The 27,851-nt window shown below is 39.4% G+C and overlaps 1 protein-coding gene across 1 annotated transcript in view; it reads left to right on the top strand.

Moving 5' to 3' along the window:
- Positions 1–27,851, top strand: part of EIF3H (eukaryotic translation initiation factor 3 subunit H) — an 83,093-nt gene that overhangs the window by 39,121 nt on the left and 16,121 nt on the right. The window contains exon 3 of the mRNA XM_068672537.1: positions 27,269–27,436. Coding sequence (XP_068528638.1) covers positions 27,269–27,436 — 168 coding nt within the window. The remainder of the gene's footprint in view (positions 1–27,268; positions 27,437–27,851) is intronic.

Below are 27,851 nucleotides of genomic sequence, written 5' to 3'. Positions count from 1 at the left end.
CTGAGTTACCCTGCTCCTTCGCCAGGCTGCGGGCGAGGGTCTGGCAGCTGACGGTGAGGCAGGGCTTTGTCTCTGCTAGACCTTACAGGCATCAAGTCGTGGCAACGCTATTCAGCATAGGAACGCACCTCTCCATGCTCCAAAGAAAACAATTTTTGCAGTTAGTTTGTTCCTAATTGGCCTTTTCCACCTGAGGAATAAAGCAATCGGAGCTATCTTTTTAATTGTTTTAGCCACGCTTGTATAAAGTTCCTCGTCTATACTGGTTATAAAGACAAGACTGAGGAGAAGCTACTATGTGCCAGGAAATAATATATGGGGTATTTAAGTTGAAGAGTTGTTGGAATATGAAAATTAAATTTGTCCTGTAGGGAAACTGTGCTACAGGCTGCATCCTTTGTAATACGTAGAGAGCGCTATCTTTAGAAACGTGACTGAGTACAGTAATGCTTAAGATAGACGAGTGCCTAAAAACGTTTGGAGCGGTGACAGTTTTTATTTTGGTTCGAAGTGCACGTGGATAAAAGCTGGCCACTCGCCCCGCTCCCCCCGTGGAACGTGATTTCCTTATTCCATGTACCAGTTCTTGTTAGTAGGGATTTTCTTCTATTTTTAAGACGCGGAGTAAGAGGTGGTGAAAGGAAGCTGGTATGAGCCATGCGCTCAATAAGCAAAACACATTTTTGAAAAACACCATATTTTTGACCTCGGCATTGGAGAAGAAAAATAAATAAGCAGGACTTTCCCTTAAGATACTGTGGACTTGACAAGCCTGATAATTGGTTTTAATCGTTCATTTCAGATGCTGTTGCCTCACAAGAGAACGTTTCTTTTTTGACTATTTAATAAGTAGTAAAGCAGCTCATGTTGCAAGGCAGAATCAGAAGGTCACGTATTTAAGATAGACAAAGGTTTTTTTTTTTGTGATTTATATGTATTTTTTATCCCAAACCTACTGTTTAATCGTTCTGCTTTTCTCATCTGCATCTTGTTTAAGTGAAGTTATATGGTAACTCCTCCTTGAAATAAGAGCAACTGGAGCTGAACATAATTTAACTAGGTTTTTAGAGATCTTTTCAAAAAGAAAAAATGAGATTTACAGAGCTTGTCTCTATTACTAGAGACAATTTTAGGAGCTTTTTAGGTGGTACAAAGGTGACTTGTGATTGGGAAGGTAATATGTTGTTTTCAGGGAGCAAACTCCAAAGCTTTAGAGTTCAAAAATGATCTGAGTAGTTTTGTGCTAGATGCATCTGCTGACAACATTTTTGGAAAAGAGGCATTGATACCTGTGATGTACTGCAAACGTGTAATATTAACCTGCTCACTCTAGCTTACCCTACCTCCACGTCAGCTAATTAGGGTCACATGAGGTGTGTTACACATTTTAGAGGTTTGTACGGGTACGTGTTCAAATTTGCATGAGTGATAACTGAGCAGAATTAATCCCTTGTCTTGTAATTATACCTGCAGACCTTTTGATCATAGCTGTTTTCTCCTAGTGCTTAATCGTGGCATTTCTGCATTCAGGATGTAATTAAAGAGCAGGCATTATTGGGGCACCTGTTGGTGTGAAGTTATGGTCTTCATCTGAAGAATAACACCTTTGTTTGTTTGTTTTCCTCTGTGTAGTACAAAATATATGGCATTGTGGGACTTTTATTCATTTACATGCTCCTTCTGCTTGGGGTTTCTCTCCCCCATTTGTGCATTTTTCACTGCTGCAGTGGTACTGATGCATCACCCATTTTCAGTGCTCAGTTAATTTGTCACACAGAAGATAACTGACTCTACTGGCCATAAAATTTGTTTTATTGCCAATACATTTAAACACTTCTGATTAACTTTTATTGGGGTCATTTTATTAAATTTGATGCCTGTGAGTATCATGCTGAGTTAAAGATTGCTACTTCAGATGCCACAAATTTTATTAAATTGTTATCTGAGAGCATGGTGGTTCTTTGTTCCTGGCCTGGACATCGAGTTTATTCGGAATCTGGCAAAAGAATATGTTGTTTCCTACTTTTAAATTGGTGTCATGCTAAGTCGTAGGGCCTCCCAAATGCTTTACACAATTATTTTTAAAAGATACAGGGAAAAAATAAATATGAAGAGCTCACTTAAAAGCTTGGAGGGCTCATTTGAAGAACAGCTTTATTCGCTTTGCCCCTTTTACAAAGGGTTTAGAAAATAATAATGCCCATTAAAACTCAGCTTTTTGTAGGTAGTTTTACAGTTTTTGCAGGGAACAATCCATCTGACCTAGTTGAAATGCACGTTTGCTGTTTCTCTTCGCAGTGGGCTGGAAATGAAGTTTTCGGTAGTTAATGATTCAGCCCTGGAGGAGCGTGTGTGTGTGGGGGGTGGCTTTTTTCAAACCCCGAACCGGCGACTTCTAGTGCAAGTTAATTAGATTTTACCCCTAAGAAGAGTAAAATACTAGTAGGCTCACAGTGGCTCGGTATCGATTTGAAGATTATAAGCTATTAATTTAGACTTTAAAAATACATCAATACATTTTCATTCTTTAAGAAGCACCTCTGCTAGAAATAGATGTTCATATTTTTATCGATAACAATTCATTTTGATGCCATGTAATGGGAGTTATATCACGAAGACTTTATGTAGGAATTAATTGGTACCATAGCAGTCAGTGGGTATTACGAAGCCCGTCCTGCTGAGGAATGGATGTGGTCCAAGCTGTTGGAACAGGCCAGCTAGGATATTAATTTTAAATAGCAAATGGGCTAGTAGGCAGTGTTTACCTACAGTTTATAGAAGGAAAAGAATGTCTTCAGAAGGCTTTTGGAGAAAATCTTAAATGGATTAGCCCAGGTAGCCAACAGGAAATAGAAAGACAAAGGAGGGCTGGCAGAACATACCAAGGAGCAGCACTTGAGGAAAGGCAGGTGATGGTTTACTACTCTTATGTTTACTCGGGAAGAGTTGCCCAGGAAAGTAAACAGGCAAAGCTTAAGCAGCAGGGACAATGGAAAGAAACAGAGGGATTTAATTGGCAGAGAGAGATCACAGCAATGAGAAGAGGAGAATTTATACGTGGAGAAATAATGTGTTTACCGTGGTGCGAGCTGTAATTCGGGGTTACTGGGAGGGAAATGATTACGGGAAGTGGAATTTATCAGGCGAAGTAGTAGGCTTTTGGAGCACGGTCTTTCTGAGCATAGTCTCCTTCTTTGTAAAGATAAAGGCTAAAAATAGGTAAGTTGATTTCCTAGATTGTAAAAAACTGAGGGATTTAATTCGGCGCATAAAAACAGCATTTGAGAAATTTGATGAACTGCATGGGAAGTGATTATTTTACCTCCGCGAGGGACCCTGTGGGCCCTCCAGTTTTTGACGCTGAGGTAAATGTGTAATTCTTTAAAATAACTCCTGCTGCTAACCTAAGTAAAGAGAGAACTTTCATATAGAAACCTAATACACGTGTTCCTTTAGTCATGCCAGCAGCGCAGCCGTGATGTTTCGTAGAGGCCTGTCTGCGGCTCCCAGTAACACAATTGCCGACCATCTGAGAGCAATGAACGCGTTTCACCATAAACCTGTAATAATCTGCTCTTCGGGAGAGAAGAGGGTAGTAATCCTTTGCCTTGTGTCACCTAATCTGATTTTTAATTCTTCAGTTACATAAACACTACAAAATCAAAATGTGGGCATCTGCTCTGGAACATTTGGTGACTTCTTTTTTTAATAACTTATTTCTATATTTGGCGTGCATCTTCTGTTAAAGATTTTTTCAGGTTTTCATAGACTAATCTCCCTTCACGTTAAACCATGTCTTTCTTTCGTGTATTACTTTTATAAAAGGGAAGTTAATAGCTTTGAAATGCCTCATTTCTTGAGCATTAAGTAGTTTTTCATGTGAAGAAGTATGTTTTCCCCCCTCTGTTCTTTCAGAGGAACATGCTTTGTATGATTTTTTTTAATTATTAAAAACACTTCATCATTGTGTGATCCATCATAGAAGACAGTGTACTTGCACCTTACATGTGTTTATCATGAAATACAAAGGGTTTTGTACTCCATATAGATGGTAGTGAAGGTGACTTGTGGTAGTGAAGGAAAGATGTTTGCTTCTACTCAAGAAAACCAGATTATTTTCTTGAGCAAGAGAGCTGTTTACACAAAATATTGTCACTTCAGGATACATACGAATTTAATGACTAGATGAATCTGTCTGAGGTGCCATCAGATGGTGGTATGTGTTTTTGGCACACCGTACTTACTAGTAGTCTGATACTTCGGGCCAGATTTTTAGTTTAAACAGATAATTTATCTGAAGACTGGGCATGTAAATACTGCTGCCCTTCCCCCAACTCACACTTGATTTTTAAAAATTGTGTCTGAGATGTTTAACTATTGTAAAACCCACTGGAGAATGAGACCCAAGCACAGGAGAGGGACAGCATTTGAATTTTGGTCTGCCTGCTGTTTTTGGTAGGAATATCTGGTTTGATGTGAAAGTTTACAAGTAAGAAGAAACTAAATTGCTGGAAATTACTGTACCTGGATGGCCTTCAGGGAAGTCAAAAAAGAAAGAAAAACAGCTGACCAGCTAATAGATTGTATAATTTGTTATTGGAAAAAAATGAGACTTAATAGCTGTTAGAAGACAGTAGGCAATCTTACAAGCAGCTAAAGGATAATGGTTTGTAAGTCAATCCAAAATAAATAAAGCTGGTGGTTCTTACTGTGTGACGCTGAAGGGGGACAAAGTGAAATCTTACATTTTTTAACGTGTTGTTTTTCTAGGTGCAATTAATTAATGACTCCTAAGTTGGTTTATTTTTTAATATAATTTGTGTAATTACAACTAATGGGAGGGAAAAAAAAGATTTTTAGTTATTTTATATAAAATTTCACAAAAGATGAGTTAAGTCTGGTAACAGCACTGGTCCTTGCAGTGGGCAGATTGAAGTAGTTTTTTTGGGGGGCAAGGAGGTGGGGAGAGGAGTGGGCTTTGGGTGCTTCTCTTTAGAATAAGAACAAGACCTATTCAGTTCTGCAAACTTTACCAGCCTCAGATAATTGAGGGACAGGACACTGACAAATTGATTTGACCCTCATCTCGTCACACTAAACATTTATGCTGTGAACTGAAGGATTCCTACATAACACAGGCTGCTTTGTGAGCTTTTTAAATTTACATTAAAATGATGTGTAGGTGTTTCTGGTACCTTTACTTTTTGGGTATGTGGTAACTACTATTGCTGCCGTGGAAGTGTTGAGGAATTGCAGCCAAAGGGAGAAGTTTGCAAAACAGTAGAAAGGATGGGGTAGTAGCTTGTGAATGTTCTTCAGCAATATCTTAGAGGCCACATTTCATCTGTGGAGACAGATCTTCCTAGGCTTGCTCCTCACGTATGAGAGGGAGAAGCTGAATAGTTCATGGGGTGGCAGGGAAGGTCTCAGCTCCAACGTGGTCCCACACTGAGAATGTGAGCATCTGATCTGACCCTAATAAAGGCATAACGCTGAATGCAATTGCGTAACAAATAGTAAAAATAAATATTTAATGCAGTGTATAACTAACCAGTTCAATGTTCGCAGCATTGCTGGAGGAACGATTGTTTTTCATTCCAAACTTGTAAGGCAGCACGACGTTGCACCTTCACAGAAATGTGAAAGCAACGAGAAGGTGAGGTGAGATATCCCTGTATTTTGCTAGACACAGGAATTATTTCTCAAAGTATAACAAACTTTCAGTGTAACACTTCTGTTAAAATAAGGTACTAGCTTTTAAGCAAGTTCTTCCTATGTTTTAGCTGACACAGTTTGATCATTTTGCAAAAGACCCAGCGAGATCCTCCTTTAAGCACAGTTTAAACTGCAACTGCACTTACTGTTCTGGTGAAACGTAGGGGACTGTATCTGATTAGGCTTTTCATTACACACCGAAACGTGCTTTATGGATCAATAAAGGCAGATGTATTCCAAGGCGAGGGGTTTTCATGCAAAGTAGAGCTTGCTTGGATTGCAAAGAAAAGCAGTAGGGCAGGTCACATTGAGGAGGAAGGCCAACTGGGAAGAAAAAGAAAATATACCTGCTATTTTTTTTTTTACCAGCTATTCTATTTTGAGGGACGATTGAGAGGCTTTGAGAAAAGGAGAAAAAGTAATTCAGCCTGTTGGTATAAGGCCTGAGCTGGTGAAGTAGTGTTTGTTCAGTAGGAAGATGCTTTAAGATGTCACATCTCTAGGAAGGCACAGAGCGCTGACTGGTGCTCTGGGAAATCTCATGCTGTTACGATCATATCTGAAGCCATCAAACTCAATTTGGGTACTTGATCCTGCATTTGCTGCAGAATTATATATATATATGCTTCGATCCTTTTAATTGTTTTGCTATTTTACCAGTCTCCCAAGGATAGAAATCTGTAATAAGAAAAATGAGAAATGCAATTTAGCTGCAGTTTAAGCAGTCATCTTCGTGATTCATCTTGTCTGCATAGGCTTCTGCAGGAGGGGAGGATGTTTTCTTTGATTCTTGTCCTGACTTATTTCATGCAGTTCTTGATTGGTCATAGGGTGAAATACAATGTGCACCATTATTTTCTCTGCCCAATTTGATCCTACTTGACCTGCTGACAGCACCACAAAACTGTATGGGGGTGAGTGGTTGGATGCACTGAGGGATCAGGAGAAGAGGCAGAATGGCTTAAAGCAAGGTATGTCAATGTTTTGGAGCCCTGAAATTCTCCTTGGCTGCTTAAATTTTCAGAGCAACTATTTCCTATTAATTTATCTAAAAACACCCAAATCAGAAATGCTACTTGCAAGCTGTAGACCTGGAGAACTAACAAAGTCTTCTAGTGCATGGGTTTCTATTTCAAGCAGTATTGGAGCTGTCCTTTATCATTAGAGCTCTTTCTGTATTAATACACACTACCCCCAGAATACCTGCTCTAGTTGACAAAGCAATTGCTTACTCTTTACACAGAAGACTTTTTTATTTTTACAGAAAAGATTTATTCCTTCAGAATTCTGACACTCCTTTTTAATAATTCGCTGCATAAATCCTGCATCCGTATGTAGGGCACTGAATACAGAATTGTCCTCCTTTACATTTTAAACTGTAGTGAATTATAGTTTTAAGTTAACGTCACAGGCCTTTTGTTTTGAGTTTTACAATCCTTTTTTCAATTTCTCATGTGCAAAACAAATTAAGGCCGTGCGTATATATTATCTGATTAATTCTGTAAGTTTCGGATTACTTTAAATAATTACTCTATTTTTTTTCTTGCGACTTCCCCAAATTGGTTATAGTTCTTGTTAAGCTTCATATTACCAGTCGAGCAGATCACTTTATTGCACTGCCATTTCTGAAGCAAATGAGCGTTGTTACAGGGAGGCTTTTGTAGGTAATGTTTAATTTCGATGTGTTCTTACAGCAGTCTCTGGGCTGTTAGATTTTGTAATTCAAGCGTCTGTCATTCAGAGCTCGCTCCCTGGCAAAGTAAATCTTAGGTAACAGAGGCGTTTATATTGCGGCCTGGAAGCAGTAGTGTATTGATTAAGTTGGATGGTTTGGAGAACGGTAAATTAACCATAGCATGTAATTTACCCCTTCTTTGTTATTCTAGTAGGACAAGGGGTTTTGTCTGATGTATACCAAAAAAAATAAAATAAAAACGGGCTGTTTCTGGTTCCAGTACTTGTTATTCTGGAAGGAGTGATTTGTTGTCTGCAGGTGAACTTCCACAGGACGTGCAATCTCATCTCCCAGCCCAGGGTGGGAACCCTGCCGTTCCTCTGCGCACTTGGCTGCCTGCTCCTGCCTCCTCCCTTGCGTAGGATCGGGCGATTGCGTGACCGCAGACTGACTCAGATGGGTTTGTTGATCCGCCGGAGAAGGAATCCAACAAGTTGATGCAGCTCATGTAGCTGGAGGAAGAGGCGGAATGAGTAGGGACCACCCATTTTAGCAGTAATTGGTGGTAAATAGGATTGAGCGTAACGTGCAACAATATCAGTTTTGTTCCTGGCTTATTTATTTGTTGTCTGTTAACACAGTGCGGAGTTTATCATAAAGGGATTGAGAGATCTAAATGCTACTGGGGTGACTTGTTTTTCTTTTAGCTAAATATCTAGATAATGCATTAACTACTGTTGTTCAGAAATAAGCTTGAGCAAAATATCATATCACAGGCAGAGACACATCTGTCAGACCATGCAGAAAACCTGAGCAGTTACGTTTGTCATTAAGGAGAGAACTAAATTTGAACTCGCTGACAGGTTTGCCAAGTATGGATCTTATATGATACTTACCATGAGATTCCTCCAAACTGCTCTACATGGACAAGGCGCTGTAAGCAGATAATGATTTATAGACCCTAGCGTACCAATTTCATACGGGTGCCTTTGTCAGAATAACATTTTTCTTATTTGTACTGTTTTTTTAACAGCTGATCTTAGTTACAAAAGGCTTTTGCATCACTCTTGTCTTCAAAGTGTTTCAAAGATGCATTGCAAGGTAGACTATTTGCAACAGTTATTTGGAACAGAAGTTGAATCTTGCTTTTCTTTTTTTTAAAGCCAAATAAACTCAAGCTGCCCTCCTCTTGCCCCCCAGCTTGCTTTGTCAGAGGTGGTCCCTTTCTTTATCCGTTCTTCCTCTGGAACCTTTCAGCACGTTTCTGCAGGGTGTCAAGGAGCAGGACACGAGCCTAATATCAACACCTAATAATTTGGTATGCTTGGTATCACAGCTCTATTTCTGCATGATAGATTCTTGGTATCGTGCATGATTTATGTCATGACACTACTGGCTTATCCACATATCTTCCATGGCCAGTTCTTAATCTCTGTTTTCCCTAGTTGATCACGTTACATTCATCTGTTCCTTGTTTTTGTCTCCTGTCTTGCATTAAGTACATGTAAAATTTCTCGATTAGTATAATGCAAGCTGTTATGCAAAGGTAAGTAGGAGAGGAGGGCCTTGTACGGAGAGAGGTCACTGCAGCAATTTGTGTTAACGTGTGGTCTGTTCAGTGGAAAAGTTTTGGTGTTCCTGTGATGGCATTAAACATTTTAATCATGTTCATTTCTACTGTGAAACTTTTATCCAGGAAAAATAAGTTTGGGTCTGGATATCGTTTCTTCATCGTCTAAGTTGGACTAACAAAATGCCCACTAGAGTATTTATTCTTCTGATTTTTGTCCCAGGCTTGATGTTAGAATTGTTTAGTGACCAAGCTCTGTTTCCACTGTCAGTAATGTTCCTACCATTTATAACACTGTGTAAAATCCAGTCTCTCTTTCATCAGTACTAATGGAAGTGAATGATAGTATGAGGTGATGGAAACATTTTATTTCCTAAACACTTCTCAGTTTGCCGTTGATTTCGGTTACTCCGGAGGACTGATCTTTCACAGCTGTTGCAAAATGTAAGTGGGTTTTTTCCCTGCTGTGCAGATATCTGCCTTTTTCTAAACTCTCCGTGGCACAAAAGGGTCTTTTTAAAATGTCACAAATACAAAGCAATTTATGTTGGCATTAAATGTAAACATTTTGCTGTGGTTGTTTATGGAAGAAATTGAAAGTTTAGGAGGGAATGGGTAAAAAAAGATAAATATTGAGCAACCTTCTTATAGAAACAAGAATGCGAGTTACACATAGTTTATTTCGTAGGAAATATCTTACATTCAGTTTTATCAGTTACTGTTTGAAAATCCTTGGGGCTTTGGTTTTGTATAATTACAGTAGTGCCTTTTATTGTGTACTCCTGCTTTTTGAAAGTAACTTTGTCAAATGCAGTGGCATACGGAAGAACTATCTGTTGAATGCTTGCTTGTGGTCTAAGACTAGTGAAAAGTAGAGAAAATGACATTTGCACCTAGATAAAATTACATATATAAATAAATAAATATAAATATGCTTAGATAGCTGCATAAGAGTAAAAACTGTCTAAAACTGCCTGTGATATCAAGTGTTGGGGTAGGTTTTAAGTGAGAACTTTACTTGTAGGAATTATTTTCCGCTGAGGGTTAGCTCTGGACATTAATGCATACATATGGAAGCACAATGTTGATTCAGATGGAAGAGGAAATATCAATTTAGATTGAGGAATGTGTTCCTTATAATCCTCCCTGTTCTCAGTTATTCTTATAGAGCTTTGCATAGAGCTTGTAGCTATGGTGCGGGAATACTAACTTCAGTAGCAGATGTGAGCCTGAAGCTTATTACATGTTTCACCAGATGTTTCATTTATCTTTAGGGCAACCTTCTGGTTTGTTTTTTATATCAAACACTGTGAGAAATCAAAATTCAGAATGTATTTTAAACATGTTATGGGCATTGGAGATAAAGGAACCCTTTTATAACCTAAAGAAGCATTATGATGTCTCATATTTAATATATTTTTCTTTTAAACCGTATTTCAATAAGATACTTTATAAGTTCGTGTATTGATCCAATTTTCTTTACACCAAGCTTGCTTGTAAAGAAAATGTAGTCTTAAACTGAGTGTGTTTTGTGAATGCTCATTGTCTACTTCTGTATTTCTATACTAATAGCTTGTTCTAATATTTTAAATATTTGTTAAAATTTGTTTAGTTAAAAATCTTCAGGTTGAAGAAAGCTCAGTGTTTTCAGTAATAACTTTGAATTTCAAGAAGAGGCACTACAGAGAAGGGCGATTCGGTTGGTGGTTATGGAAGGAAACTTGTCTGTGGGACATTTATGTGTCTTTGCACAATGGCCACTGCCTCAGTGAGGTCAGAAATTCAGCTTCTGTGTTCCTACGCCTGCTCACGTCCTTAAACCACATGCCATCCTTGCCCTGAGTTACAAGGTTGTCCTAGAGCTGCTGTCTGTTTGGTGTCTCTTAATGAAACACTTGAGCCGCAAGGCAGGATTAGTAAGAGTAGAACAAAAGCAAATTTTGGAAAGTCTTACCGGTGAAAGTTGTAGGGGACAGCAAGCCTATAAGTCAGGCACATTTAGGAGCTTTGCTCATCAGGCACTTTCTCTGCCTTCTGTCTTTACTTTCATCGCTGTTTTAGATCCCTGTAAAAGAAATATCCCACTTAAAAACTTAATGAAAAAGCACAGTGAATTATTAGTCAACTCCAACTAAAAAGTAAGGAGGAACCAAGTAAATATTCTAACCTGACTCTGTGAATATTAGACAAGTTCTGGAGAAAAATAATAATAAAATGTTGTCAGTTTGCAAAATCAAACAGATCAAGTGTAATTATTCTCTAGAAATGCAGCACTGGAAAACAGCAGATCTTTTTTGCTCTTGTCCTTGAAATGAGAAGTACAAGACCGTCATTTTTATAACATTTTGGATCAAGAGTTTGTGAACTTCTTTGTAACGTGGAGCAGATCTTAACGAAGGCTGCTCCGTGCCTGCGATCCCTTGTTCATCAGTTCCTCATTTGTGACCGTGCAAATGTCTCTCTCCTATGGGACTTAATTACAAAACCTCTCCGTAACCACTGCAATTGCTCACCTAGAAAAGTACATTGGGAGAGCAATTAATGTATTTTTAGCTGTCTTTTAAATAACAGTTGGCAATAAGAGGCAGCGTGGTGCGAACAGCAGTTCCTCCTAACACAGAATTTGGAAGTCTGCTGGAAAAGCTCAATGGCGTGTCTTTGAATCTGGGGTGGTTCCTCTGTTCCTCCTCACGCTTCCAAAGTAACCCCTAGGGACATGAGCCGGGAGGACAGCTTTTAATTGCTGTGTGAACATGTGGGGCTAAGGAGTGTGAAAGTGAACAGACTTGGCTTGGCTCCTGCTTTAAAGGATGGTGGTGGAACAGGTAAATGTTCGGTTTGAAAATCTCACTGATGGGTTGTCCATTGAGGAAAGGAAACCATTTACCGTTGCTGAGAGACTCATGGAAGCCTGAATTTGTGAAGTTGCTGTGAATTCAGCTCTCCCACACCTGAGTATCTGCTGTTTTTCTGTCAGTTGGCCGAGTATTTCTAACCCGGAGGGCCCTGGTGACATCTTCAGGGTGAGGGTGACGGAGCACTGGGACAGGCTGCCCAGGGAGGTTGTGGAGTCTTCTTCTCTGGAGATATTCAAGGCCTGTCTGGTCGCCTACCTGGGCAGCCTGCTCTAGGGAACCTGCTTTGGCAGGGGGGTTGGACCCGATGATCTCTGGAGGTCCCTTCCAACTCCTACAGTTCTGTGATTCTGTGATCTTCACATGGGGCCTTCTCATCCACCCACCGAAGGGGTGGGACATGGTTTCCCCAACCCCTCTACCCTATGCGTGAAAGCTCAAGAAGGATTATTTGTCAAAAGAGTGAGTGTCTTAGACTCTTAAACCAAACAGTAACTGGAAAACATGATTTACCAGGCAGGAAAAAAAAATCCCTCTTCCTCATGCCAGCGACCGGTGTGATGTAGTCGGTGTTTTATGGCGAAGGGCTCTGTGTGTGTGCGTGCACCGGTGCTCTCTACCAAGCAGAGCCATGGCTCGCTGTCTTCCTACAGAAAGGAGGACTTTTTTTGGCAGTCCCCTTGGGTATATTCTTATGATAAAATGTGGAGGAGGTGTTAGAAACACAAATTGCAGTTTTTGAGTAGGTGTTTGGAGACTGAGAGCGATATAAACATCGCCTTCCTCTGAGGCAGAGAGAACTTCTGATGAAGTTTGCATATTTCCTGCTAGCACCGGGTATTATGATTGTGATACATAAAAATAAACCAAATTGGGAATTTTAAAATAATTATTTTCAATTAAACAGAAGTTGAGCTTATTTTTACTGAGTTATCACCTTTCCAGACCCTTCAGTTAGCACTGTTCACCTCATAAAACTTCTTTATTCTGAGCTGCGTTCTGATATGTGTATATATCTGTGACACGTGTAAACGTTCATTTTTTCAGTGAATTACTTCAGAAAATAGCTTTCTTTGTAATATTTTGCAGAGAAAGGGTATTCAGCAGTTTATCTAGATTTTAGACTGACTATAATATTTTTCAAGGGAATTTACTGACTTTGCTATTGATGGCTGCAACAGTCTTCCTCAAGTTTCTTGATTTAAATGCAATTTTAGCCATTGGTACTCATGGTCACTGTATTGAGATGCTTTTTAATTTGTTATAGCATATTTCTTTCTGCCCTTTTTCCCTGTCTGTTGAACAAAATGAATTCTCTAGGCCTCTCTTTTCAAGTTCACTTGACATTGCAGTTCAGTGTTATTCAGTCCTTGGCTTTGTTTCCTTTCTGTCCTTTGACAGTTCTGTATTTTCGTGTTTGCCTGCCATATTGAACTGCAGTTGCAAATCTAAGCACAGTTTGTGAAAAAAATATTTTGGGACTGTCTTAGCCATGTTAATTTTTTGAAACCATTTCTGTTGCATTTTTGACATTCATTGAGAGTGAATAAAATAAATATAGTATGTGGCTGTTAACCAAAGATTTTGTACCTATTGTAACGAGTGTCTTGTTTGCATTTGAAAAAGTATTTAGGCTGAATCCTTTGAGAATTATATAGTGCTCTGCATAATTGCTTTTAACGTTTTCAATAACTAACAAAAAGATGAATGCAGAATGAAAATAACTGCTTTTGAAACAGAAAAAGTCTCCTTTGATGAAATTTCACACTATGGTTGTTTGTTTCTAAAAGCCTGTATTTTACTCAAACACAACTTGGATCACCATAATTTTTCTCTAGTGCGTAGCAGAACTTTTGTGAACTTGGTCCCTTTTTAAAACAGCAAACAATGATATTTTGTGACTTGGATTAGTGTTTGGTGTTTTTCATGTTTCCTTCTCCCTCTTAACAAGGTTCTAACTTACTAAGCCATCTTTCCAGTCACTGATGCGTTGAACTGCTGAGGTTGGAAGGGATGTCCAGAGGTCTTTGGTCCTATTGCCCTGCTCAAGCAGGGTCTGCTAGGTCAGGGTACTCAGGGTTTTGTCCACTCAGGTTTTGGTTACCTCTGAGAATGGAGACTCCGCATCTTCTTGGAGCAGCCTGTTCCACAATTCACTCATCCTAACATTAGGAAAAGTGGCTTTTAAGTTGAATTTGCTGTGCCCTTGACTGTTGATCCTATTGGTGGGCACCTCTGAGAAGATTCTTTTTTCCTTCTTTATCTCCTCGCCCCCTTCCTGCTTAAGTACTTAGACTGATAAGATTCCCCTGGGACTTCTCCAGGCTGAACAATCCCAGCTCTCTCAGCCTCTCCTCCAGTCCATTAATCATTTTCATGCCCTTTTTTTGGATTCTCTCCAGTTTGTCCATATCCTCCTCGTACTGAGGAGCCGAGCACTCCAGGGGTGTCCTCGCCAGGATGAGCAGAGGGGAAGGATCACCTCTCTTGCCCTGCTTGTGATGCCTGATGCAGCCTAGGAGGCTGTCGGCCCCCTTTGCTGCAAGGGCATGCTGCTGGCCCAGGTCCCGCAGGGACTTTTCTGCAGAGCTGCTGCCTAGCTGGTCAACCTCAAAACATGTTGGTGCCTGGGATTATTCCTCCCCACGTGCATGTCTGGTGCTGCTGGTTACAGCCCCTCTGCCTTTTACCTTGAGTCTGTTTGGACTGAATTAATCTTGATGAACTTCTTAAAAACCCAGCTATTATAGTTATGAAGGCATTTTGGCAGCCTGTGAAAGTAGAGGAACCACCAGGTGATGCCGTGATTCATTTTTTCCTCTAACTGGGGTGTTGCACTTTTTGGCTGCTGTCAGAATAAATGGTGAATGCTGTCTCAAGAGCTTAAAGTCTTCAGAGGAGAAGCACAAGTGGAAGGTATTGATTCGTCTAGTGCCTGTCAGAGGGTCCGTCAGCTGAGCAAGTAATGGAACAGCCGCCTCTTGCCTCGAGCTCCAAAGCTTCACCATGCTTTCTCTTACTCATTAGAGAGCTGATTGTTGTGGATCCATCCTTGTACTTCCCAACTTGTTTCCCGTGTACAAAACCTACTTGAAGTTTATAACTTCCTCCTTGGCACAGAGTACGTCTTCTGCCTGTTTAAACAGGGTGTGAGTTTAGTTCTTGGCTACTTTAAAAGAACAAGCCACACTTAGATATAAAAGTTGCAAGTGTTATGTTGCTGAAATATTAGCTTTGGCTTGCAGAATTGTGCTGTATGATGTTACAGACCCTAGAAAGGGGAGAAATTCACCCTAGCTTTGTCTTACAGCTCAGTCTAAAAGCCAAGAGCTTTATTTTCTAAATTTAATATTCTTCAGCGTTTGAAGGTCTGAGTTTTGTTTAAATTATTTGGTAATCTTTGCATTTGATTATAGTGTGTGATCTCAAGTTGTCAGATGCCAAAGGCTGCTTGTGAGAAGACATGACTGTCTCTCACCTCAAATATCCAGCCACTCCTGTTTTTATTGTTCCTCTTGCTGTGCTATGGAAAAGGCTTCTTGAAGCTTGTCTGCGTTGTCTGTAACATCATGAATTCATTGTTTGAGGACACACTGAAGAATTTGCACTAATAATAGGGCATTCCTGGTGGTAGCCTGGGCCTTAGGACCAAGGAATGCCAATGTTAGTGCTGCTCAGTACGTACCTTGCTGTGTGAAAGCTTCTCAATACTGTGATACCATGCAGTGACGTGGAGTTATCTTGTAGTATTGGGTTGCCTTGGTTTGAATGTCCTAGCTTTCAGTTTGTGATATGGCCAATGCTATGAAATCATATTTTTTTTGTTTTTGTTCGTGTTTGCTTTTGAGTAGAGGTAAATGTAATGCTGCAAATGATCACTTGCAATGAGGTCTCTGTCATGTTCGTTACTGGGCAGTGCCCTTTTCATTACTCATTGTTGAACTTAAATGCAGTAGTAATAGATACATTCTTACAGTTTATTTCAAGGCAGAAGGTATTTGCTGAATTACTTGCTTTACAACACCATTTTTCCATACTTACAAAAATATGACCTTGTGCATTAACGTTTGCTACAGTATTCATCTTGATTCTTGGTTTAATGCTTGTCAAAATGTAGTATTTTGGTATATTTGCTCTCTCCTTCCTTCCTTCATCCCCTTTCTCTCTTGTGTGCATGCATGTGTATGTGCACACGCAAGTGAAAACAAGGAAACAGTAAGTGATAAGCAATCTGATTTCCTTGGGAAGAAAATTTGACCTGTAACAGTTAACAACTTGGGTTGTCCAAGATGAGATTGGAAGTCTGGTACAGAAATAGTTCAGGGATTTGGAGAATGTTAATGCATCGACACAGTTGGGCTGGATCTGTCGTGGCCAGTTGAAATGTCATTTAGTTATACCAGGTTTTACTTTCTCCACATCTGTGTGGAAAGCCTCTGAAGACTCAACAATGCTTATTTAAGTACTTCAGCGATTTTTGCATGTTAAAATGAGGACTGGCTCTTCCTTTTCCCTCCCCCTCCCAAGTGTGGCATGCTAAAATGTTTCTGTGCCCCAATTAGGGAGAGAGCATTTTCATAGAAAGGCAGCAGGGGCTGGAAAAAATTGGTTTCCACGGTTCTTGCAGTGGAATGGTGTAGTTCTCCAGTGCTGGCAAGCCTTTCAAAACTTTACCTGCTGGCTTTCCTTGGCATCTGTGTTGTAAGGAGAAATCTGTAGTTATGCCTGAAAGCTTACACTTAACATTTTAAGTACCTTAATGATGATGCACTAATTAAATGTTGCACACACTGCTTAATCAATAGATGTTGTGGCAGCAGTGATATAAGGAAACAGTACAGTGATGTAGCAGTGATGTTCTCCATGAACGTCTCTGTGTTGGAATTGGTGTAAGGTCAAGGCTTCACCTAATGAAACAGAAAACATTTCTTCAATTGATCAGCTCCAAGATTCTGTAACACGTTTCTCTTTATCCCATCAGTGCTAAGCAGTGATGTTGGAAGTGTCTTAAAAAGTAAATGTGGATGCCATCATTCTGTATGACAGTCCTCTGGTAAGAATATCCTATTTTCTCATTACTGTAGGCTCCTGCTTCCTGCTAGCATCTGTCGTCACTAAATAGCATTTTGCATCTCCAGTTCACTGCTGATGCATTTGCCTATCATGTCAACATTTGTGTAATATTATTTGGCTTTGGGAATTGGAGGAGGCTAGTTTCCACAGGCAGGAAGGGATTGCCTCTGTCAGAGCTTGATTTCAACTGCTGTTCCTTGGTGCAGCCGGCAGCTTCCAAAACGATTGTGCCATGGCTTCTGGCAGGCAGGACTTGATTAAAAAATGAAAAAGCACAGGTTTACATGAGATGTGAAAATGTCTTGTCCAACTGCAATTATCTAGAAGGCTTCCAGGCAAATACCTTCACAATTTTGGGACCACTGTCCACTACTTATGTGTCCTGCAAAATTGTGTTTTTTTTTAACCTCCCTACATGTTAATTGCGGTCTTTGAGTGTTCAGCCCATCTACAAACAATTCCCTTAGTACTGTTTCACAAACTAAAATCTATCTGAAGAGAGAACTGCGAAGAGCTCTTGGTAACCAACATGCTACAATAAAATACCAGTGTAATGTATATTCCCTATGAACATTTTACTGTATTTTATATATATATATAAAAGGAAATTTCTTATTCTCAGTTCTGGCTCTCATTAGGCATCAGCTAAGTACGGATCCACAACCTCCACATGTGCAGCACAAGCCTTTCATTTCATCTATAGAAATAGTATCTGGAGGGTTGGTTAGTTATCCTTTCAGAAACCTACATATTAAGATATTTTTGTTAGCATTTTTATAGTAAAAATCAGCATTTCTTTCCCCTTTAAATCAAAGTTTTGTCCAGTGGTAATAAGTAATGTAGGTGAATGTGTCCATCTCCCATGTAGTCGTTGGGTCTGTAGTCTGAGAACTGAACCAGCCCCTCTCAGACCTTTCTGTGTACAAAGATGAATAAAGGTTCTTATTGTGGCAGGGATGCCAAGCAGGAAGAGTTGATTTTTTATCTGAAAGTCAGTGCTTGACAAAGTGAGGGGCTGACCCAACGTCTCATAGTGGAGAGGTGGTTTGGCATCTTTTTTTGGAATCAGGCTGACTCGTACCTTGTGCGGATGGCAGTTGTGCGTGGCTTGAGGGCTTGGCTGGTAGAGATGATGAGTGTTCATAGCGTACAGCTGAGATCCAAACTAAGAAAACCTTTTCTGGTGCTTTCATGGCTCTTATTCACCGTTCTCTTAAGACATCTGAATGGGGTGTCGTGGTTGTTCTCTGCAAGGTGGACAGATGAATGGCTACATGCTGTATGGGATGCATTACAAGGGTGTCAGGTATTGTAAGAGGTATGGTTGGAATGTCCTTGTGACTGTTCATTGAGGTATTATACAGAGCTCCTACTTACTGATTTAAAAGAAATAAACACTGTATTATCAGCAAGTAACAGCACATGGACCATATAAAACTAGGAGGCTTTATAAAGGTAGCGTGAATTTGGGGGGGAATTTGTGTGGGGCCCCTGGGCCCCTCCTTCTTTCCGGATGGCAGCAGTACCTGGTAACTATTTCTGGTCTTCTGGCACGTGGTGGGATCCTGCCCTGTGTGAATAGGGCCCCAGTGGAAGATGCTGTAAGCCTGAGGCTGAAGACATGCTTGTCTCTTTTTTTCCTCCCCAATGCACTTAACACATTTGAAAGCTAGATACTTGTGTAATTTTGATTCAAAAGGCGTGCTTAAGGGGGTATCAACCACATTCTTCCTAAGCTTTGCCAAAAATTAGAACTTTTCTTGACTGATTCTCCCTGCCAAATGTTTCAACAGTGTTATCCCTGCATTATGGGCTGATGGAGGTCACAGAAAACAAATAGCTTGTGTAATTTCCAACTGAAGAAATAGTCTGTAGCAATGTTTTTCTTTTTAATAAATCCTGTTTTACGGTAAGAACAACCCATGAAAATTGTTGTGTGAGTGGGGTGTCTGCCCAGTGCCTGGACCACATTTTGTGAGCTTGAAACGTGAGAACAGTGCAAGAGATTCTTCAAAACTAGATGTGTGGATGCTTAATACCCAGCCAGAAGAAAACCCCTTGCTTCACTGTATCGGGTAAGATGAGAAGGGTGATCTGGCTGTTGAAGATGCCCCGATTTCCCGTATCTCCCAACTTTTTGCAATGCAAACATGTAATGGTACAAGTTTCACAAACTACCAAGTTTTACAAAAACAGAATCTTTCTGTTTTTCAAGGGGGAGTGGGGGGATTTAGAAGCCTGAAAACCTCTCATGTGAAGTCACCATCAATTTTCTTCACTTACTGAGAAGGTATTAACGAAATGAGACAGTCCTTCTTGTGATGTATACTGCATGACACCACAGATTTTTAAAATGCAGTGGATTGCTGAGTAGTTTCCATTACGCTGTCTGTCTTGATTTTGCTTTCAAACTGTTGGACGTGAAAATCTGTGTTAAATTAAAAAAAAGTGAAAGTCATGTAATTCATTAATCTTCAAACATTTCATTTTTTCCCCAGATAATTTAATAAGATCTTAGAACAGTTTTGTGATAGACAATTTCATAAAAATCCATTGGATTGTATCCGCTAATCTTTTTGGTACTTGGAGTTAGATTCTCACAACACTTTCTTGTTTTATTGTGTAATTGCTTTCTAACTTGTAGCACCAAGGTAGGTATGTTGACAATATTTTGTAAAGAGTGAGCTCCTTTGACTGTTAACATAGCCTTGTGTGAGTAAACAAGCAAAAATCAATGGCCAGTAGAGAAACTAAAGAAGTTTCTTTGGGAATTTGGACTCTTAACTACGCTGTTCTTAAAATTTATTTTGTAAAGGAGGTGTTCAATCAAATAAGTTACTGTACCAACAGTTGAGCTTGGGTTTTGACCATACTGGCTCCCTTTCATGCCTTTAATCTTTGCATTTTAGCACCTAGAATCATACTCACTAGACTGAAATTGTATAAGTAAAGGCTTCAAGGTGCTGAAATTTATGTGAATGCTTTCCTAATAGAAAACATTTGATGCTTTCCCTAGGAATTTGATTTTTATTAGGAAATCAGATTGCATCTTCTTGCTCTTTTACAAGGAAAGCAACAATTAGGTTGGCCAGATGGCAGTTTTTAGTAGTATAATTTACTGCTATCATGACAATGTAGTGCTGATTGAAACTTTTTTTATTGATGGAGATTTCAATATTGTACTAGATGCATCTCCAGCCAACAGCCAAAAATAGTAGTGTAGTAAGCCAAATGGAAATTTTAGATACCAGATATGTTTACCTGCCTTATAGGAGGAGGTTTAGGATTAAGTGATGAGTGTTTGTATGGTATGTGAAGATGTAGCTCTCTATATAAATGTCAAGAAAACTATTCCAGATATATAGTGAAAAGACGTTCACAATGTGTTCCATTTGTCTTATGACAATTCCTTCTTAAAGATCATTGTTAACAAACTAGTAAAATTTGTATTGCTTGACTTCAACTTCAAAATGTTAGTTTAGAATGGATTTCTGCATTAAAAAAATGTTTTTTAGAGGACTGGAGTGTCTTAGTATTTCTGGAAGTGTTAGTATTATGCTTTTATCCTTTGTAATGCTGTTGCATACTTCAAAAGACAATTTTGGAAGTCATCTTGATGGTCTTGCCCAACTCTTCTAGGCTCCTCTTGAGGTTTGGGTGTTTGTTTAGAAACAGCACAAGTGTCCTTTACCTTGAGTTGCGTAGGGAGTTTTGTGGCCAGTAAGATTTATTAAGCTTTTCCAAAGGCTTATCTGAGCATTCACTTATGTTTTAATAAAATTCCACGATAGCTTGATTGGTTTGATTGCCTCCTTATTCGGTGGTTATGTGCTTAGAGTGGAGCCCCAAGCTTGCTGTCAGTGAGCACTGGGCGAGTGCCAGCACATGTGCAGGAAGTGGTGTGCTTCCACTTGCTGCTTTACGTTGTCCTGTCACGCACATCCCCACGTTCCCCATTCCCTTGTTTTACTCCTTTCCTCAGAAAACTCGTCCGTATCCTCCTTTATTCCCACCACTGGCAGCTGTCCCTTCCTGCCTTGCTTTCTCTGGTAGGAAGCGCGGCCTTGCGCTGGGCCGCGTCTCGGAGTACTGAGCAAGTGGTTGGGGATCACCACCTCTCCTGGTGTGGTCCCAAACTCCAGGACAGCCACCCCTGCGTGTGCAGGTACTGCCAAGCCTCCCATCATCACGTTCTTGTTCCTTGTTCCTGTTCACCTACAGATTAAGGTACCTCCTCTAGCTATCATACGCTTTTTCTGCACAGCTCTCACTTGACATCACTCTGCGCTGTGGTCAAACTAAGGTTGAATTGTGATCGGCTTTAACAATGAATGAGCTTGCTGAGCCTGCACAATTAATAGTTAATTGAGTTTTCCCTCTTTTGTTCCTCTCCCCTTCTTTCTCATAAAATGAAGGTCTTCAGGCTTAAAAAGTGTTGAGAAACTAGCAAATGATCATGTACTCAGAAGACAGCTGGGATTGCTCTTCATACAGCAGCAACATCAATGTCATAAATGGAGGTGATTGCTCCAGATTTGTTTCCATTTATCCCATAGTCTCTATTAAAATAAAAGAAACCAAAACATTCGTGCTTTTCCAAGGGCATGCATTTTTTTCACCAGAATTCCTAACTTATTAAAATGTAACAATTCCTTAAGAAAAAATTTAATTCACTTTGGACAAATTTATTCTGCCCTCCTTTCTTTAATCCCTGAATGTAGCAAATGAAGTGGAGTTGAATTAAGTCTTTTGACTCACTTTTGTTTTTGTGGTCTTGTGATTGACTACGACTCTTGGACTTTTGCCTGCTTTCAGGTGATTTTTTTCCCATCCAGCTATTCACAGGCCCTGGTCTGCTTAGCTTCCAAGTCTAGAGGAGATCAGGTGCTTTCAGCCTGCTATAGCAAAAATGCATAAAATAGAGTACTGTTTTGTAACCGACTTGATATTTCAGAGGAGGAAATGAATATTATTGAGGAAGGCAATATTTACTTTTAATTTTTTTTCTCCCTGAATAGGTGAATTGTTGAGTTACTAAGCTTGCGCATTTGTCTTGAGAGAAGTTGGGGGTTGGATATAGATAAAAATCTGCAAATACATGCATACATGTGTGTTGTAGTCCTAAGCTTAAGACATACGTTTCAGTGGTATCTGCAGGCTTTTTCAGGTAAAATATTGCCATCGCTGGAATTAACTGTTTTCTTGTTTTCTTATTTCTTTGCCAACCCCTCCTATTTCTTTATTTTTTTCACCAGAATAAGTTGGCTGTTGCGACACATTCGTATTTTCGCAATCCGAGTTGTTATCGATGGAGGCAGTCCGTGTGATTCTTCGTTTTTTGGACAATTAATTGAGAGTGTATGTGTGGAGGGAAATGAATTAATCTGTTGTCTCCATAATTCTCTGCGCTTAATTAAATTAAATAAATCAATTTTCCTTCTTTTCAAATGCATACGCTAGTTCCTTGAACTAGCATCTGCTAACTTGTTTTAGTCATTGAAGATACTGTCTGAAGCATACATGTGGTTTGGCAGAGCTTAATATGCATAGAAAAACCAGAATTTTTTGTGCTGCTAAAAAGTACCGTGGAGTGTATAGCACTTGTTTAGAATGCTCGCTACCACATGGTAGCACTTCAAAAGAGACAAATTATTGCCTGAAAAATACTAGCCATGTTAGAAGCGGTGATACAAAAGGGATGTTTTGGCTGGTTTTCAATGTAGCTTGACCAGAATAACTAAAATTGGCCATGCCCATGTCGTCGGTTGAATTCAGAGACGTGTTGGTGCAGAAGGCAGTTCCTCTGTCTTTTGAGAGACTTCAGTGTTGTATCTGTCTTTTGACTTCCCGAGGTTCTGCGAGGAAATAATATTCATTCTCAGGTAGTCCAGGCAGTCTTTGAGAAGGCCCTTGGGGGTGAAAGGTGTAGGAAAGGTCTCAAAATTGTTCCTGAAATCACTTGACGTGCCCCCGTGAAGACACATGTAACTTCTGCTGCTTGAATTTGTAGTTGAAGCACCAATTTGCTGAATATGAGTCAAGACAGATGCCGAAGTGTGAAATCCAGCCCAGAGGTTATGCTAACAGTTGAGGTTTTTAGTTTCTTTGGTAATGCCAGGGGTGTTTAGTGGGCACTGCAGAGAGCAGGACAAGCAGCGGCGTCAAACCAGTCCACAGCATGTGGCACTGGTACAAAGTTCTCTTCTGGTTGCCACTCTTCAAACCAGACTTCCTAAGATGTAACAACTTGAAATACGTTTTGGAAGTTGAGGTCCTGTGCATCTAAGGTGCCATCAAATGTATTGATCAGGATTGCACATCTGGTATTTGCCAGCAGTCAGAAGATGGGCAGCTGGGAATGCATCTCACTGATTGTAATAATATCTCAGTTAATTTTTCCTCTTCGGAATTTAGGCTTGAATAGTGAAATTGTTGACCAAAGATGTTTTAAGATATTTAAGGAATATGGCTGAGTTGTCCACAGTGTTAAATGGGTCACCACATCAGTGCTCAGTTCTTGGCTGTGTGTCTGTTTATATAATAAATTTGGGTATGTTGTTTTCTTATTGTTAACATAGGGGATATACCTCTTCTATGTTAAATCCTAGGTAGTTTCTAATGTTGCCAGTATTTTTTGGAAAAGGAGAAAGTGTTGATGCTATCTTAATATTTTCTTTAATCCTGTACAACAGGTTTGTTAAAACTTAGTATAAATCAGGGAAAAAATACCCACCAAACTACTTCAGTAGTCTCTTCTGTTTCTGTGTTCAGTTAAGGGATTTTGTTAGTACAAATCCACACAAGTAGCAGTCAGATTCAAGCAAAGCACCCATTCTGTACAGTTCTGTGCTCTCTTTTCCAGCTGTAGATGAATTAGAATTATGCTTACTAGGTGCCTTGATTTTTTTTCTTTCCTTCTGCCTACCTGTTAAATTTGTTTGCAAATGTGCAAAAAATACAATTTTAGAGGAAGAATACTTTTTTTTTGCTATAAATAAAATAATAATAATAATAATAAAAAGAGCTCTGTTGAAAAAATCCAACCTTGCAGGTGCTCAGGAGATGGAGGCAGCATCCTGCATTACGGTATTCCTGTTCTCAATGCAGGAAGCAATGAGAAGTGCAAACGTGACTGATAGCTTGCCTCATCATAACGAAGCTTCTGAACAGATAATTTCCTTCAAACACAGGTTTCACTGTTTAAGTGAAAACAGTCTTCTAGTCTGGTTGACCCTTCCCCTGTCCTTTTCCTTGCTCATGTAAGTTCTGGGCGTTCTCAGTCCTGGTGGCACTTTTTGGTGGCTCCTCTTTTGCATGGCTCAGGAAGGAGGAGGGCACCCACATTTCCAAATCCTGTGAGTTGAACCAGAGGACTCCCTGGTGAAATGCATGACTTTCTCCAGTCCTAGCAGAGTGGGGACTGGATAGGAAAAAACCTCTTGCCTAATCTGTGCTTAACTTGTAGGCAGAAAGATGATGTTCTGTAGATTGGGAAAAAAAATTTAAAGAAAAGGTGGTAATGATAACAACAAAAGCAACTTGGGAGCTGTTACCCATTTGTGCAAGTTGGCAGCTTGTTGGAGCTATCTAGCAGCTAATACGTGTTACAAAATATATATGTTTGGTTAAAAGAGTTTTTCCATTTCTCTCTGGTGGGGACTGCATCATGTTTTAATTTCTGCAGTTGTTTTCCCAAGGCAGAGATGTTAGCTATTGATGCTTTATTGGTTCTTTGAGATTTTTTCCGCTATTGCCTTCATTATCATCTAACTGCTAACAGTCTTCGGAGGAGGAATTGCTGACTTGAATCTGGATGCTTTTCAGCAAGTCCTTTTTCTTCTACGTGATATCTCTCAAACTTATGTTCAGTCACACGCTGCTGCTTATACTGCATTTAGTAAAGAAGCTGTCCTGGAAGTTAATTACAGGTTACCTCTTCTTTAAGAGTGTGATTATGCCTTATTCAGGTTTTTAAAGTTTTGGATGTTTTCTTAGGGTGTTCCCGGTCTTCAGCATCTCCTCAAGATCTCTTAAGGGAGAAATTATCTGAATGTGTTGACCGTATGATTTCACAGGAATCTGTATGTAAAATACCTTTTTTATATCACCATGTGGCTACCTGTACTTAGTGTCCTCAATTATAGGAGAGACTCCACTGCCAGGAGCAGTATAACTCAGCTATCTAAAAATCCACATTAAATTTAATCCACACTAAATTTAATTCTCAAACTTTTTTTCTCTCCCAACTGCTTTTGAAAATCCATATCTTTTTTTTTTTTCGTTTTCATGATTTCATCTAGCTGGAAAGAATTTAACCATAATTTCATGTCTTAGCATGTCCTAGCAAGTAATTTCAAAAGCAAGTCTTACTCGCTTTCTACACAGAATAAACTTTAAGAAACATTTTTTTTTAACCAAAGAAGCCTATTCCATCTGAATTTTCCACTTTTAATAAATGTATCATATGCTTTTTCTGTTCAAAATCATGGTCCCTGCAGTAATCTTATAGTTCTGGGCAAAGTTTGTGTTTAATGAGTTCTAATTTTAAAAGGTAGACTTAACACCCCCACCCCTGATGTGCACACAAGAGAAAACAACAAAACTTTTAAATGTAAGGAAGGAGCTTCTCTGACAAGCTAGATCTTGGCTTTGCTTTTGTGAGAAAAGTGGGAAATGTCTTGAGATACTACCTAATGCAGCACAGGCTGCTGAGTAAGGAGGATTTTTGGAAGTGGCTAGTATTTCTGGAAGTTGTGTGATGAAAGGAGGATTAAAATTTATTTTATTTCAGTCTGGCAAGGGGGAAGGTTTTCATACTGACTTCAGAATAGCTGTTTTGATCAATTCAAGCCATTCTGTCTGTCCAGAGGTGTGTAGTGGCATTCTTACATCTGCCTTGGTTTGCTGACACCAAGAGGTGCAGGCCTTTTCCCTGCATGCAGCACGTGGGGTTTCAGACTGTAGCATGGATGGTTTTGCATGTTAGTTTGGGATGCTAGATTATCATTGGTGTCCCGGGTGAAACACAAATTGTAAGTCATGTATGTTGAGATTATGAAACAGAATGCAAGCACCAACATATGCTGATGGAAAAAGTCTGGAAGTGATCATGTAGATGTATGTAGATTTCTTTAAAAATACAATTAACAAGATATGGCGATGTAAAAGAGCTAGCAGGCTGCAGAATTTAGTTTATGTTTTCTGTGATAGGTTGGAAAATGTTTGGCCATTCTTGAAAAATCTCTTTATATCTTTAAAGAATATAATTGTTTTTTTTTTCTCCTGGGTATGATACGAAGTGGGGTCTGAACACTTAGCACGTTCTGTCCTCTAATTAAGTTGTTGCTCTCTTTTATAATGAATATCATATTTTCATCTGTGCAAGGAGAAACCATGGGAAAAAAATAACAAAAATAAATGCACAGGATTGAGTTGGTTTTATATTTGCGAATTTGCAGCTGCAGACAAAACTTCAGGATTCTGTAGTGTTGCATCTGATTTCCTAGGAGTTGGCTGTGAGCATGGGCACACAGAAATCTGCTCCCTTATCAGCGGGCACAGTGTCTAAAAGGTCTGATAAGTGATAAGGTGTGTGGATCTGCTTGTTAGGATCATGTTAAGCATTGCTTCATAGAATGCTCTTCCATCAAGGCAATCTGTTTTCATGAGGCATGTGATAAAAACAAAATTTTATTCATTGGTAAAATAAAATATTACAGCTATTGGTGTAAAAATCAACGAAATTTCTCTACTGTTTAAGATGTGTGTTTTATATACTCTGTGTGTGTGTATAAAAAGAAACAGTGTTAAAAAGTTGAGAATAAATGGAATCAAAACTCTCTGACAACTATAGCTGGTGCCCCAAACTACAATACTGAAAATGCAGTTTTCAATTATGGTGAAGACTCAAATGATTTCTCTCCTATTTCTTATATACATTAAACGATTTTCCTTTTCATTCTAAAAATTATCTAATCCCTGACAGCATTATAACTTAACTCATGATTTTTTTTTTTTTTTTTTTTTTTTTTTACAAAATGGTAGATTGCTACTGCTTAATGAAACCCAGTATCTGAATTTCTTTTATGAATGAGCAAGGTAATAGACAGTGTAAATGACACGTAACAGTTTGTTGATCATGTTAACAATTAAGTACAGCTGAAAAAAGAACAAGTCTGCTTACTTAGGCTAGTCTTACTCTCTGAGGAAGCTCTGGACTCTCCTGCAGATAGTCCAGTAGTGAATAAACAAACCTCTATGCAGTTGCAACAATGAAAAAAAATAAATAAATACGGTTCAGTCATTTAATATTAAACTCTCTCTAGAAATAGTACGGGTTGTGTAAGTTTACTTTTCAAATGTACTTTGTATTTAATCTAGTTCAATACCAGATGGAAATGATGCGAAGCCTTCGCCACGTAAACATTGATCATCTTCACGTCGGCTGGTACCAGTCCACATACTATGGCTCTTTTGTCACCCGTGCCCTCCTGGACTCCCAGTTCAGTTACCAGCACGCAATTGAGGAGTCTGTAGTTCTCATTTACGGTTAGTATGAGGTTTCCTTTATTATTCTTTTCCCCTCTTAATATTATTACTACTATTTTTGTATTCTGTCTTTTGCCTGTAAGAGTAGCCTGGCAGGCCTTTTCAAGTAAATACCAACCCTGTGTCTACGGCAGCCTCAGCAGCAGCTAAGTCTAGACAGGGTTTCCTTCTTTCTGTTTATTTTTCTTGCTATCAGAGCCCTGATGTGTACGTTTTGGAATGCTGGAGTAGCTGCTTCATTTTTATTCCTTCATCTCCCCTCCCTCGTCGGAGGGGCTGGTGGAACTCGACCAGATGTCTAACAAACCCCGATTGCTAGCGTGTCTGGCTCTGTACGTGACTGACCAATCATGACACGAATTGCCAAGTTTTTTTATACCTCTGACAGAAGCATACAAAACCTGGACTGTTTCTT

The sequence above is a fragment of the Anas acuta genome, chromosome 2 (assembly GCF_963932015.1).
Source record: "Anas acuta chromosome 2, bAnaAcu1.1, whole genome shotgun sequence".
Lineage (NCBI taxonomy): Eukaryota > Metazoa > Chordata > Aves > Anseriformes > Anatidae > Anas > Anas acuta.
This window is presented reverse-complemented; position numbering and strand designations above follow the sequence as displayed.